The sequence below is a fragment of the Lemur catta genome, chromosome 6 (genome assembly GCF_020740605.2).
Source record: "Lemur catta isolate mLemCat1 chromosome 6, mLemCat1.pri, whole genome shotgun sequence".
Classification (NCBI taxonomy): domain Eukaryota; kingdom Metazoa; phylum Chordata; class Mammalia; order Primates; family Lemuridae; genus Lemur; species Lemur catta.
In genome coordinates, this window is record NC_059133.1 from 29,017,106 (window position 1) to 29,033,555 (window position 16,450).

A 16,450-nucleotide genomic window follows, 5' to 3' on the forward strand; every position below is an offset into this window, starting at 1 on the left:
AAAATGATTACCAACTGAAACACATGACTATGGCCTTATGCTTAAAATGCCTTTCAAAAACTACAAGACTGTCATTTCAAGAGAATTTCTTTTCATTAGTAGTAAGCATTTTAGCATGAATTATGTAAAGTTCCTTAGAATTCCTTAGACCATGTATCAACATGTCGAACCAGTTTTCACCTAAGTCAATGTCTATCCTAGTGAGTTAGGGGGAGTTCTCTGGAAATAGAAATGTAAAATTATAGCAGCCTGAAAGTTAGTTAATCCAATGATCTGATCCCTCAGTCAACAAGTATTCAGTTAGGAAAAACTAACCAAAAGGGCTGGTTAGGAGCCAGCACTTTACTGGACACTTTAAGGAACAAACACACATCAATTAGGCAATGACCTTATGTTAAAAACTTTAATAATAAGTGGGAGGAAATTGTCTAACCTTTTATAATTTTCCATCTGCAAGATTATTTCACATATTTATTTCCTGGTATGATTGAAAACCCCGTGATGAAGGTAGAATTCCTGTTTTACAAATGACACAGTGAGGTTTACAGCCCAGAATTATTTTGTTCAAGGTTATACAACTAGAAAGTGACAGAGTCTTAAAAAGAAACCCCCAGGTCATCTGACTCTTTACCCTGGGTTACAGAATGTGGGGATCTAAATAATTACAATACCTACCAAGGGAAAGCGTTTGAAGAGAATCCTCTAGGTAATAAAGACCCACCCCTACTCCTGGCTACAGCAGCGTTTAGGATGGTGCTTGCCAGTTACTCGAAGAAATCCTGCTGCTCTCCGAAAAACAAGTGTTGAACTGAAAATAACTAGATTATTTTGTGCTGGTATAATCACAGATTGTGCTAACTCCTAGCTTTCAGTATCGGCTAGCGATAGCAAGAGCCAAACTTGGGAAAATAAAGCCGATTTGCTGCCACACATTTTGTGCTTGTTTCTGTAATTGAGCAAAGTCCACTATTATTTGATCCTGGCACGTTGTCCTAGAGCAACTGGAGAAACGCTGTTCTTGGCCACCACAACTGGCAAGAAAAACACACCCGTGCATAAGGCTTTGGGCAAAAGCAGGAGTACTTATCCTTTGTTTTACCTTCAATTTAAAATGTTAGTTTCTGCCAAGACCAGAAGAGTTTCCCAGTGGAGGGGCCTCTGATTATCTGTGAGTGGTCAGAGTCCCAGCTGCCTTATCTTTTGTCTTTAAACAATAGAGGGTGGAGTGGGAGTGGGTGCCAGAAAGATTCTCTGGGGCCAAGGCAGTAATATTCTGCCAGATGCACTGGGCAGAAGAAAGCTCTAGAATAGAATATACTTTAATTTTTTGTTTTTGTTTTAAAAACCAGCTAATATTCCTGGAAAAGGGAGTCCACTTTTCTAACAACCTTCTTAGAAAATTACCTAGAGGATTTTCTCTCACAAATAGCAGGGTGTGATCAACCACTTAGTATTTAAATCTAACAATAATCATCAAATTCTATTTTAAACTCTCCGAAACTATAATATTGCCAGACTGTTAGGATTACCTTCAACTTCCTAACCTTAAAAATACCTAAACATTTCTGGTCCTTTCTATTTACTAGACTTGTTATTGCAGAAAGAACAAAAACCAAGTTGCAGATTATTGCCCCCACATCTGTGTTCATTCAAACTTCTATAACATTACATAAACTATGGGTTGTTTGTGATATTTGAGTAAAAAATCTTCATTGCTATTTAATTAAAATAAATTATATGTTCATCAGTTTTCTTTTGGCTTTTTATTTGGAAATAATTTCAAATTTACAGAAGAGTTATAAGTAATATTCATAGAATACCGGCCAGGCGTGGTGGCTCACGCCTGTAATTCTAATACTCTGGGAGGCCAAGGCGGGAGTATTGCTTGAGTTCAGGAGTTCGAGACCAGCCTGAGCAAGAGCGAGACCCCCGTCTCTACAAAAAATAGAAAGAAATTAGCCAAACAACTAAAAATAGAAAAAAAAAATTACAGGCATGGTAGCACATGCTTATAGTCCCAGCTACCCAGGAGGCTGAGGCAGTAGGATCGCTTGAGCCCAGGAGTTTGAGGTTGCTGTGAGCTAGGCTTATGCCATGGCACTCTAGCCCAGGCAAGAGGAGTGTAACTTTGTCTAAAAAAAAAAAAGAATACCCATATGCCATTTAATCCAAATCCACCTATTTTTTTAACATCCTGCCTCAATTGCTTTATCTATTGCTTTCTTTCTGTATATGCATGTGTGTCTTATTGTTCTGAACTTCTTGAATAATTAGTATGCATCATGAGCATTTACCCTTAAACGATTTACTGTGTATTTCCTAAGTAAAGGATCTTCTCTTACCTAAACACAGTACATTTGCAACTTCAGTAAATTTGCCAGTAATTATAATATTTTATTGGCTATATTTTAATTTTATCTTTTCTTGACTTTTTACATTTCTTTTCCTCCAGTACAAGATCCCTGACTTGCATTTTGATACCATGTGAATTATGGCTTTACAAGGTTATCTTCTCTGTGAATACAGTATCTTACATGGTAAAAGGGACTTCGAAGATGTAATTATGTTAAGGGCTTTGAGATGAGAAAATTATTCTGCGTTATCTGGGTAGGCCTAATCTAATCCACATAAGTCTATAAAAAGGGAGGCAAGAGTGACAAAGCCAAAGAGAGATTTGAAAATGTTACACTGCTGGCTTCAAAGATGAAGGAAAGGGCCACAAGCCAAGGAAAGTAGGTGGCCTATAGAAGCCGGAAAAGGCAAAGAAAAGCAGTCTCTGTTAGAGCCTCTGGAAGAAATGCAGCCTCAATGATCTCCTTGATTCTAGCCTATTAAGACTTATTTTGAACTTCTGACCTCAAGAACTGTAAAATAAGAACTTTGTGTTGTTTTAAGCCACCAAGTTGTGGTAATTTGTTATAGCAGCAATAAGAAACTAATACATTATGTATCTTTAGTCTCCTTTAAGAATTCCTCAGCCTTTCCTTATCTTTATGACATTGAAATTTTTGAATTAGACAGTTCTCCCCTTAATGTAAGGTATTTCTCTTTGAGACATTTGATTAATGTTTCTTAATGATTCTATTGGGTGCGTGCATTCCAAGCCATAATGCTACACAGGTGATGATGCACGCCCAGGTTATCACACCCAGAGGCACACAATGTCCACCTTCCCTCCAAGGAGCTGTTTGTCTTGATCACCTGTTTATGATGTTCATCTACTGTGTATTTACTCTTCAGAAATTTTGGGGGAGGACACTTTTAGACTATGTAAGCATCCTATTCCTCATCAAAGTTTTTTCATAAATTTAGCATTGATTGATGATTCTTACTCGAATCAATCTTTACTGTCATTTATAGTTTCTAATTATGATATTTTTTATAGCATAGCTAAAAGAGGAAGTGTTTGGTGACCTACGATGTTACTCCAACAAGAAGCCTCCCAGCCATCTGCCCTCTGCAGCTCCCTTCCTCAACCATGCAGTTTCACTTCTCAGCTATTCCCGCCTTTTCTTGCCTCGTCCTGCTGCCTCTGGGCTCTTCCCATCTCCCTTGACATCTCAGGATTTATTATTTGAGGTTTTGATTCTTCTTGAGTAGATGGAGTGATTTTTTTTTTTAAATATATATGATCATTTTACCTCTCTGCCTTCATATTCATTGAATGGCTTTTCCTTGCTCTTAGGAAACAAGAAAAGGAGCTCCTTCAACAAGGCCTCCAAGACTCTCATGATCTGGCACCTTTCCAAATCATTTCAGTCCCTCATCCTCACACGTGCCCATTGCCACCATTGCTTCTTGTGTGGCTTTCTCTGTACCTGGAATTCTACTCGGTCCTTTTATCTAGTTAATACCTGATGCTTTCATATTTCAGTTTTACTTCTTTAAGGAAGTGTTCCCTCACCTCCTGTGAGAAACTCTTTGCATAGCATTCCTCAGAGTAGCATTTTTCTATTTGTTTGTGAGACTGTTTAATTGATAATCTTCAACTAACCTGTAAACTTCTTGATGACAGGAACCATATTCTTTTTGCTCTATGTTACATCATCAGCGTCTAATGGGTAGGCATTTAGTAAATATTTGTTGAAAGAAAGTGAAGGAAGGAAGGAAGGAAGAAAGATCCCTGACATGTATTAATAAATCATTTGTAATTTCCCTGAAGCACAAATTTCAACTGAATATAGTCCATCATAATGTTATGATGAGGTGAGTGCCTGTAATTCATCACACAGTATATACACCTTAACATTATTGTTACCTTCTTTTAGATAGGTGTGCATTTATGAAAGATCTTAAATGTGAGAGTTATGTTATGCAATTTTGAGGAATCATGGTCTCCTTGAGGCTTTCATTCTATTGCTTTAATTGAGTCATTTCTGTATTCAAAAACCTTCTCATTGTTCCCACTTACTGCAGACTGAAAGCCAAATGCCTGAAATTAATGTTCGTGATTCTCCATAATCTTGTGTCACCCTAGCCATCTCATCTTAATACCCATTATTCTCCAACAGAATCATGCCATCCTAGCCACACACATCACTGCCTCCTAAAGTCACCTTGCTTATTCTCAACTCCAAGACTTTGCTTAGTGCTACTGCCCCTTTGCCAAGGATGTGCTTTCTTCTCTCATTCACCTATCTAAATCCTCCTTGCAGAATCATGGAATGTCTTGGGGGTGAACGAGTCTTAGTGGTCATCTCCTCCAAGGTCAGTTTAAGATCCCTCTTTCTCACAGGGCAATTTTCTACTCTTTCAGACCACATTTTCTCTCCCCTGTATCATCTGGTCAGGGAGAATTGACATCACACCTGCTGTGTGCTAAGCATTTTACTTGGTGCCAGGATCGTAGCAGTCAGCAACACTGACATCGTACCTGCTGTGGACATTACCTTTTAGTTCATTATCTCTTAATTTCTATAGAATTTGTCCAGAAGCTATTCATTTTGGGTACATGATCATATATTACTTACACAGCAGTTTAATAGTGTATGCATTATTGTATTTTCCTGAAAGTATTGTAGAAGAAATAATTAAGGTAAGAAAAGCCTGAGATGTGGTATACATGCAATAATTGTCAGATGCCATCTTATTACAATATTTTGTTGTTATGTTTTCTCTTTGTACTGTATCTTAACTATCTAAAGAGCAGGGAGTAAATCTTTCACTGCTTTGTATTGCCTTACCATTCGTTAGCCAATAATAGCTACTCAAAAAATACTTACCAATAAACATTTAACTGTTGGCAAAAATGCCAGATTTCCAAATCTTGAAGGAGCCCATCTTATTAATTGAGACTTCTGTGATTCTAACAATAAAAGTCCCACTAGTGTAAGGACACTAAGAATGGCATGCCTAACAGCAGGGATGCAACTGGGCCTCATGAAAGGACTGGAACCAGTATTGGAAAACTATCAATTTTCCTTTCATTATCTCTGAATCTCTGCATCTCTGCCTCATTCTTTTTGTGCAGAATTTATCTCCTTTGTTCCAGTCACCTGGTAGAATATAATGGCCCCAGAGCTCCCAAATTTGCATACTACGGTTTCAGCCCTGCTCAGAGACTATCAGTTCCTATCACCATTATCAGTTTTAGGGAGGAACTTTCTGATTAGCCCATCTGAGTCAGGTGACCACCACTGTCCAGTCGGCTGTGGCCACAGGGCAAGTTCACTGAGGATATGTAAGATGTCGAGTACCTCCTATAGAAATAGAATAAGCCAGCCAAGTAGACACTGGTACTTATCTACTCCCACCTCCCATGTAGTAAGAAAGTGTTTCTTTAAAGGAATAACCACAAATGTTAGTTGAGTGAATAAAATTTGACATTAAATGTTGTTTTGAGGTAGCTCTTTTGTATACTCAACCTACAGTACTGGAACCCATCTTAATAAGTGATTGTATTATAATAAATTTTATTTAGCCCAGTATATTCAAAATATTGTCATTTTACCTTTAAATCAATATAAAAATTAATGGAATATTTTACATTTTTCATATTATTCAAAATCCACTGTACATTTTACACCTGCAACACATTCCAGTTCTGACACTAAATTTTCATCAGAAATATTTACTCCGTATTTAGATTTTCACAAAATTTGCCATTGAAAAATATAGATTCAGATTCCTACATTTTTTCCAAACACACTTAAAAGTTTTCCAGTCACTAAATCAAGTGATTTTTCAATTTAAAGAAATTATAGTTAAGTAAAATTAAAATTTTAATTCCTTGTCACATCAGGCACATTTTGAGGGCTAAGCAGGTTCAGATGGATAGTGTGACTCCTGTTAGACAAATAGAGAAACTGAAGCCCTGAAGAGATCAAGTGACTTGCCTAAAATTGCAAGGTGAGTTGACAGAGTTGGGACTAAAAACTGGGTCTCTAGTTCATCCTGGTTGCCTTCCCTCCCCCTATTCCTTCACTGTGCTATTTTGGGTCTGGCTCAGGGGCCGTTTATAGGCCTGCCCTGGGAAATAACACATATTTATAGTGCTCTGGTTGATTACCATTGTAATCAGATTGAAGTTTCTACATCACTTTAAATCAAACAAGAAAATGCAAAGTTAGATGACTAAAGTGAACACAGAAGACTCAAATTAATTTTTTAGGGAGAAGATGAAAATGAATCATTACAAACCCTAGCTCAACCAAAAAGGAGTTAAGATCTTGGAGTCTATAATAACAACATGAACATCGCAGTATTCTGTAAAGTAATTTTATAAGAATGTTTTACATTTGCTGCCCATGGAATGTTTGAGAGTAGAGTGTCAGCTTTCTAGCTATAGGATAAAAGCCAGAAGGATATGAAGAAAGGCAACAGATGGCAATTGGCACTTGCTATTTCATCGGCACGATTCATCGGAGAAGTTTGCTTTCATCGGTGTGACTGTGGATTAAATGAAATGAGACAGAAAGAGCTATTTCTATTCCCAAGTGATTTCTTAATTGAGCCTTAGAACCAGTGTGTCTAGTCCAGATGTGAGACCACATGACTCAGAGTGAATCCAGCAGAAAAAAATACTATAGTTTTGTGTGTTTCAACTATTCTCACTGATGCAAGAACTAGATGAGTGATTGAGAGCCCTGGTTTCTAATGTTGCCGTTTACATTTGTTATGTAACCTTGGACAAGCCACTTCACTGCTCTAGGCCTTGGTTTTCCCATTTATGAAATTGGTGGAACTGGACCAGAGGGTCTTCAACATTCCTTCTAGATCATTCTAATGACATGGCTCTAGATGAAGAGGTAGATGCCAAAAGCACAAGCAGAAAGGAATGCTTTGTGCCCTGGGCATGCATACCTTTGATTCTAGCAAGGCCAAGGTTTGACACACATTAAAGAAAACAAAACTAAAATAATCAAAAGGGCAGTAATGTTGGTAATTAGATTAGGTAGATTAGAAGGCTGGGTGAATAGTCCTTGGGAATATAGCTACCAAATGGAAAGTAGTATAAAGTTCAGCAATGAAGAAATGTTGTAGTATATTTTGTCTACTTTTGGCTTCTAATTCAATAAATCTTAAGGTGACTGATCTTTGAGACTCTCTCTACATCTAATCCTAATGCAGAATAATGTGTCAAATTCTTTCAACTAATAAAGCAGTACAGCTTCTTGAATGAGGCATATATCAACTTTTTAAAATTTATGTTGGGTCTTAGAATGTGCGTGGGTATTTTTGTTATTGGTCTTTGGAAACAGTCGTGTTCCTAGTTATGTTTAGAATACTTCTAATTTTATTCATTTTTAATTACATCCTTTATTTAATGTTAGTGAAATCATGGATTTGGTGCTCATGTTACTTTAAAATCCCTAATGAAATTCACAGTTTTTAACCAAATTGTCAGTGGTAGTGGTAGCTAGCAGGTCAAGGATATTGGCTGAATATCATTGATTCAGTTTGCATTCTGGAACAATACATGTTATGTAGGAACAGAAAGCACATGTTGTTTCAGTAGTCCTAGCTAGAGCTGCTATAATTAACCCAGAAAATATAAGACAGAAGCTACCAAAAAAGAAGGTAAGAAATTGAAAGTATGGAGTCAAGAAAAAAGTTTTCACATTCAAAGCAAGGTTTATATTTCTTCCTTTGGAAACTATGAGTATGGGTGAATAAAACATCAAATTACTGTACACGTACTTCAGGAATTTAAAAGACATTCTTTGTGTCACCTCTGACATCCTGTGTGACTGTCAACTTTTCTCATTCTTTACATTCTTCTAGTGAAAAGGACAGCATTATACCCTACTTTCTTAGAATAAATGTTGTGAGTTAATATAAAATTAAGTTTAAAATGGTCTCTGAAAGTTAAGAAACAGTGATAATGACATTTACTAAAGCAGAGGAAAATTCCATTTGTGAATTTGACAATGTTTAATTGTCCATTTCATAATCATAGTCTTGGAAGAACTGAAAAACAGAAAGACCTCCTATCATCTCACAAATGAAATACTTAACTCATTGTATTTTATTCTCTTTGAAAATCATTTACTATGTTTAATTAAAAAATACACAACTACTTGATGTTCTAGTCAGAACTGGTTTCTTCTTTTACAGGCAAGCAGGTTGAAACTGGCTGACATTGAATATTATTTGTTTACCTTGATTTTATCTTTAATAAACCCACGAATCTTAAAAAGCTAATATGTAGCTGGTTAAACAAATTACTGAAAAAATATACCTTTGAATTGATGATACAGTCTTTTCCCAGGGAACTGTGGCACAAGCAAGAATAAATAATGAATAAAATATAATTGCAAGGGTTTGTCAAAATACATGGCTTTTCAGCTATGTAATCAAGTAGTTCATATCAGCTGTCAAAAAATTGTCCATAATTTTAAAAGAGCAGACATTAGAGTAGGATTAGATTGTGGGATATCCATGATTTAACTATAAGAAATCACAGGATTGGGGTTGAAAATTTTACTGGAAACAGTTGATTATCAGACTTTGATTTTGTTATATGTAAATGGGGGAGGGGTTATAGCTAAATAGGAACTATACAAAATGTAAACACAGTGTTAAGTTGAAAATAGGTATCAACAGAAGTAGCAGTAAGCACCCTAGAATTCCCTAGCTTAAAAATAAGAAAGAAATAAACAGAATCCTTTCTACTTTAATCACAAAGAAAGCAAAAAAAAAAAAAGAAAGAAAGAAAAAGAAGGAACTCATTCATTTAACATTTAATTTAATTTTGAATTCAATTTTAATTTTAATTCAAAACAAGGAAGTCTGATTTTGGTTCTCACTTGTCAGTGATCCTAGGGAAGCATATTCATAAAGTACAGGAAAGAAAGAGTTTTAAAAGATTAATACCTGGAATCTATTTGTCACAGAAAAACTTGCACAATTACAACTCAATGAATTCTATCACATAAATATTATTCAGTATAATACTGAATATTATTTACAGTATTGGTAGTATATGCTGTGTTCTATATATATCCTAGGAAATCTGTTCATTGCTGATAGGGCTGTTTCTAAGGAATTATATCTACCTAAAGAGAGAGAAACTTGCAGAGGAATTCAGCACCCAAGGAAAGACTGATAGCTTTGGAAGAGACCTGTTATATGATGCAAGTATGAACTTGCATGTGCTTGAGATAAGCAGTGATTTAACAAAACAAAGACTCCATTCTGAACATACTTTGGAAACACATAGTCTTTGAGAACTTGGTTATGATGAGTTGAAATGGCCACTTGAACTAATTCCCATTTTGAAGTTTATTTATCCTACTAATCTAATGCCAGAGCCAACAATCCTGAAAGTTTTGAATGACATTTATGCTTCCAGGAATTGGAGCTTACCTATCTGTAGATAAACTGGTTTCCTTTTTGGCTGTATTATATTAATTAAAACTGTTCTGTTAAATGAATATAAAATGGCTCCCTTGTATGATTTAGAATAAATAAATGACTTTGACTTTCCCCATAGAGATATTTCTGCTGGTAAGTAGAGAAATAAAGTGTGGTAGTTGGATTTTTTTTTTTTTACATGGCATAAGTTCCTCTGAATATAATATTTTTATTACAATAGAAGCTGTATTAAATTATTTATGATTTTAATGAGCCAAGTCAGTTTTAGCTATTCCTAATAATAATCTTATTTATCTCATTGCAGCATTTGGCAGGGTTAAAAATAAATCAGATTCTCCACTTAAAAGATCTTTATAAAAGAAAAGATAACATGTTAAATTATATGAAATAAGCAAACATGACTAATTATATTCTAAATAATGTAAAATTAATTTTAAAAATCTTAAAATTTATTCTAATATACTGAAAAGTTCTTCCTAATAATCTAAACCTATATTGACTAACACCTATTTAGAGCAGTGGTTGGCAAACTATACCCTGTGGACCAAATCCATCCCTCTACCTCTTTTTTTGTAAGGCCAGCCAACTAAGATTGGTTTTTACAGATAAACTTTTGCAGTCTAGTTGATGAGAATGTTGCCTTTGAATCCCCACTAAGCAAAGTGTTAACCCAAAGTAAGGAATTCCATTTTTCTCCTTAAAAGAGCTATATAACAAAAAATTATACTATATACAATTAATAATATTATGCAAAAGAAATTATATTTAATTATTATTATTACATTTTGAATTTTGTAGGAAAAATCTTATGGAAATATGGTTTGTGTTGTTGTAAATGTACCTACATAAAATATTTTACCTTTTGGCACACAAAATCTTAAATATTTGCCATTTGGTCCTTTGCAGAAAGAGTGTGCTAACCTCTGATATAAAGTATTTTCCTCATTCATCCTTTTTTTTACTCACTTGGACCATTCAGCAAATAGTTTCTGAGCAAATCCCATATGTCAGGCACTGTTCTAGGTATTGGGGACACCACAGGGAACAAGACTTAAAAAAACTGCTACCTTCATACAACTTATATTTAGATTACCTACATTATCTCCTCACAGCTTCTCTTTATGGAAGGTTCCTTATTTTCCTGTATAGACAGGCAAAGTGAGTTTGAGAGTTTATGTCGCTTGCCTGGAGTCTCTTAGCCAGAATTGAACTCACTCATGCTTGACTCCAAGGCTTGAGCTTCTGGCTTTATGGGCTCCATGCTTGGTTTAATGTTCTGCTATCACAATCTTGAAATTCTTAATAAGATTTTTTTCTTTTCTTTAAAATATTTTCTTAATTGACTTTATTATCAGATTTTATTTTATTTTTTTTAGACAGAGTCTTGTTCTGTCACCAGAAAGAGAGTACCCTGATGTCAGCCTAGCTCACAGCAACCTCAAACTCCTGGGCTCAAGGGATCCTCCTGCCTCATCCTCTTCCCCCCCTCCCCCTTCTCTCCACCCCGCAAGTAGCTGGGACTACAGGTGCACACCAAAATGGCTGGCTAATTTTTTCTATTTTTAGTAGAGATGGGTCTCGCTCTTGCTCAGGCTGGTCTCAAACTCCTAAGCTTAAGCGATCGTCTCGCCTTGGCCTCCCAGAGTGTTAGGATTACAGGCGTGAGCCACCGCACCTGGCCTGAACAAGTTTTTGAACAATAATTTTTGCACAATGAATACATTCCTATTTTACACAAGGTCCCACAAATAACATAGCTGGTCCTGACACCAGGAAAAAGTGCTTCTTCTCTCCCAGACCATATTCCTGCCAAGGCTGTTTTATCTATTTAAAAGCCTTGAAATCTGTCAAGCACTTTCAAAACATAAGCTATTATTAATCAGTTATTTTATATTCCAGTGTATCAAAAGACTGGAAGTTCCTTGAAGGCTAGGTCTTTCTCCCACAGTAATTATTTTGTGATTCCCTCTGCATCTTTAGCTCTTTTGAGAACACAGTGAGTACACGATAAATATTCTTCAAGAGAATTAAATTCCATTAATATCTGAACTTTGTCAAGGGTAAATGTTAGTTTTCTTTTGGCTTAATTGTCTTCCACAGAAGAGCAAAATTTTTTATAATCAAGGCTTTCCTCTGATCTTTATGCATTTGTAAATTTTAAAACAAGTTATTAGATCTGAGTTAAGGAAGACACAATAATTGACCTGTTCTGTTTTAAGGAAATCCGTTGTCCAGTAGCCAGAGATTGAAACAGTGATGGCTTTGAAGAGTCCTCTTAGTTTACTGCACTTATTAAAATAGATGCTTTGTCTCCTTTCTCTCAATTTCTTGCAGCCTAGTCATTGCTGGATAAGTGAGATGGTAGTACAATTATCAGACAGTTTGACTGATCTTCTGGACAAGTTTTCAAATATTTCTGAAGGCTTGAGTAATTATTCTATCATAGACAAACTTGTGAATATAGTGGATGACCTTGTGGACTGCGTGAAGGAAAACTCACCTAAGGTAACTTTGTGTTCATTGGGATTGTTTTTTATTACTCTTCTCTAAAACCTGTGCTCATTGCTGGTGTTGGGGGTATGGGGACATCTTTATTTGTGAGATTTTAAATTAACTTTTAATTTAAAAATCTTTTTAAGATGAGCATAGAAAACAAGTATTTGCAGTTATACAGTAATACGGAAACATACAGACTTAAATATTGTCACCTAATATAAAAATAAAATTTCTTCATACTACAATGTAAAAAGGCCCTCTCTTCCTTTTTGTTTTTATTTCATAAGAAAATGAAATCCTTAAAAACCCTCCTATTAAGATGTTCATTTAAATGAAAAACTGTCTATGATGAATACTAATCCTTGCCCTCTTGTTGGTAATCTAATCACCCCGTGCGCCATAACAAAGAAGTTCGTTTTTGTCTCCTCAAAGTCATTGGATAATTCGTCATAACCAACTTTTAGGATATGGGCATGACAGCACTTTGGCTTCTAAGCATATGGAATAGATAGTGTACTCCAGAAATTAAGAATGAGATGTTGGGGTTCAGATTCTGGCTCTGTCACCAAAATTAATTTTGTGAACGTAACTTCTTTGTGCCTCACTTTCTTTATGCCTAAAATGGGGACAATGGCAGAATCCACTCATAGTGTTGACATTAGATGATTTGTGATGAGTACTTTAGCATGGTGCCTATCAAAATAAAAGTTAATAAATTTTGACATTATTGTTGTTTATAGAGCTGTGTCTATAATACAGTAGGGCTTGGGAGAACTTCTTTGGTATAGAGCCTACTGGACTTCTATTAAGTTTAATCCCTAAATTTTATACAAGATTCTGCACCTTAATACCTAAATATTTTTTTCCTTTGTCCCATCCAAATTCCATCTACTCTTTAAGGCCCAATATCAATCTCGTTTGTGCTCTCCAATCTTAGAATTCTTACCATACTAATAACTTAGTCACTATATTTTATCATTTTTATTTTTTTACTTTCTAATTTCTGAAGTCAGAATGTAGCTTACAATTAATGATATCTTAACATCTCTTTCATGTTACTACTGCAGATAGTGTGCTGATGGCATTCATAGGATATAGAGATCACAAAAAGTAGGGCATATCACACAAGGTGTTACAAAGGAGATAACGTAGACATTGGGGCCTTAAAAATGAGTTAGGTGTTCAGTAAACAGCAATGTTGGGAAGAGTATTGCAAATAATGAAGAATGTGCATTTACTAATCATGTGACTTTGGTGGGAACCTAGGAGATTGCAGATGGTACTTCCCAGTTGTTTTGGAGTGCTTTATAGAAGCACTTAAAATAGTACACAGTAAATGATGTATATGTGTTTATTATTACATGCTTTCCTTTATAATCATCCATTTATGTATCCCTACAATATAGCTTTGATTTGCTCCTTTGAATTGTATATAAGTTAATCATACTATTTTTATTCTTTTGTGACTTGCTCTTTCACTCAGCATTAGGTTTATAAGATGTATCCACTTGGATGCATATAGCTGTATCTGCCTGGAGGCATGTAGTTGTAGTTAATTCTTTACTGCGTATAGTAGTTCATCAATTCAATATACCACTATTTATTAACTTGTTCTTCTGTTGATTGACATAAGGGTTGCAGACATTGCTGCTAAGAACTCTCTTATATGTCTTATGGTGCATAGGTGCAAGAGTTTCATTAGGGTATTTACCTGGGAGTGGGATTTCCGGATCACAGGATGGGCACACGTCCAACCTTACTAGATAATATCAAATGTGTCCACTTACGTTATACCACAGTATGTGAGTTCCCTTCACTCCATGTCCTTGCCAACATTTAGTTATCATCAGACTTTTTAATTTTGGGATACTGGAGCATGCATTATGGAGCAGTCTTTTTAAAATCAGCATGAATGTTTTTAATGAGTATCTCTAAAGAAAAATGTCCCTAGTTTGTTGTCAGGATCATTTCATTGTTGTGACATTATGTTCATTGTACCTTCCCGCCCTTCATTGCTCTGATCCCTAGTTGAGACTCAGACTTTTTTAGGATCAGTATTCTACACTACCGATTTGAATTATGTATGTTAAAACAGCTATCTAAAAGTGTTAGTTATAAGAGCCCAAATACTTGAATCTTTGGAGGACATATTTATAGTCCATTATCTTGTCCTCAGTTGTCTATAGGCTATTTGAAAAATATAATCCTGTTTTTTTTCTTCTAGAATGTAAAAAAATCATCTAAGAGCCCAGAACCTAGGCGCTTTACTCCTGAAGAATTCTTTAGAATTTTTAATAGATCCATTGATGCCTTCAAGGACTTTATGGTGGCATCTGAAACTAGTGATTGCATTATTTCTTCAACATTAAGTCCTGAGAAAGGTAAGACATACAAGTGTTTCCAGTTCAAATATAAATAGCAAGCCTGAATCTTACCTGCGTAGATAAGAATCTACCTCCGAATCAAATATATGTGTAGCTATAGAAAGATACATGTGTGTATGTCTAAAAAAAATAAAGAACATATCAGTGGCACAAAAGAAACTAATGATTGTAGATTTGTTGGTTTCCAAGCAAAAACAATACTCATTTTCAAATTAAAGAACTATGTGTGAGTAAACAGTATCTGAGATAATCGCTTCTATTTTTTCTCATCTAAATATTTGCTAGTAATGTAAAATTATATTATTCTTCACCTCTAGTCTTCTTACTGTTCCTTTCTCAAATCTTTTTCTTAAGGATCTAACTCTAAGTCATAAATTCTGACCTTCAATATAGTGACTCAGTATTGAGACTCTTTCCCCCCTATCCCTACAGCTCAAAACCTTAATTTCATTACTTTGTGTTTTTAAATGACAATTTTCATTATTCATATTTATTAGAACATGTATGCAATAACCTTTGTTCTACACGGTGACTGTGGTGAATTTCTTAATAAAATAGAATAGCAGGACCTAGGGTGAAATAAATAGGATCGGAATAATTTCAATTTGGGAAGCAGACCTGGCAAGTACTCTGGTATTGCACTTCACCTTTTGGGGACTCTGTGATTCCTATAAATCACCATATAACACTGACACGTTATTGCTTTCTATTTAGATTCCAGAGTCAGTGTCACAAAACCATTTATGTTACCCCCTGTTGCAGCCAGCTCCCTTAGGAATGACAGCAGTAGCAGTAATAGTAAGTACACATATGTGATTTAATGCATGCATGGCTCCATTAGCATCTATAGGAGTATTGCATGGGCTTTTAAAGAAATTTCTGATTATTACTATTAATACTGTTTCTGTTACTGTTATACTTCTTATGGTCTTCCTGAGATTTAAGATTATAGAATTGAGTTTCCCTAGAGCTTGAGATAATGTTCAGAGAATTCAGCCAATAAATTTTCTGCTAAGGTTATTTTAAATAAGGCATGAAACTAATTTTATAAATATTATTTACTATTTTTTCATAGTAGACATATATTTTGTGTGGAATGTGCCTAACAGAAATGGAATTTTAAAATTGAATGTGCAAAGGGTAGTTGTGTAGAATTCCAAGGATATTTTCAGTTTTGTGTGAATCAGTATTTATTATTGTGTATTTGGAAATTTGATGATATTGTTATTTTACTATAAAATTGTATGTTAGAGTGGAGGAGACTGTGCTTATTTTCCTGAAATTTCTGTCCTCTTTGGCCAAGAACTCGGATCCCTGGAAGACTGTCCTCTTTTGACATCCGGACAAAGGTCATTATAAAGGTTTTGGATTTAGTGAATACTATCTAGCCTCATGGAAGGTACAGGAAGAAAAAGATCATCTTGTGATCTTAGCTAAAAAAGTCATCCCTTACGATTTATAAATAGGGCACTGTCATTTGTTCAGGAACATAAAAGACCTGTCTGTAAAAAGAAGTAAGCAATTTATTATAAATTCACATTAGCCTGTATGTCATTCAGAATTTTAAAAAAATCTCTAAATTACAATTTATTTTGGAATTTTTGGTATCAAAACCTGAACTGAACTGAGATGAGGCCATTCACATAGTCTTTATTGATAACACATCAGATCTGAAAAGTTTCAGAAAGAGACTAGGGTCTTATATGTTTGTCAGTCAGTTAAGGTCTTTCTTACTAATTATGGATGTTTTTAAT

General features: G+C 35.1%; 1 protein-coding gene across 3 annotated transcripts in view; it reads left to right on the forward strand.

Annotated features, from left to right (window-relative positions):
* The window catches only part of KITLG (KIT ligand), an 82,859-nt gene that overhangs the window by 45,544 nt on the left and 20,865 nt on the right, over positions 1–16,450 (forward strand). For 2 of the 3 annotated variants that reach the window (XM_045553277.1, XM_045553279.1), the window contains 3 exons: positions 12,151–12,321; positions 14,537–14,693; positions 15,411–15,494. In XM_045553277.1, the coding sequence (XP_045409233.1) occupies positions 12,151–12,321; positions 14,537–14,693; positions 15,411–15,494 (412 nt within the window). The remainder of the gene's footprint in view (positions 1–12,150; positions 12,322–14,536; positions 14,694–15,410; positions 15,495–16,450) is intronic. The other variant, XM_045553278.1, reaches the window with a different exon arrangement.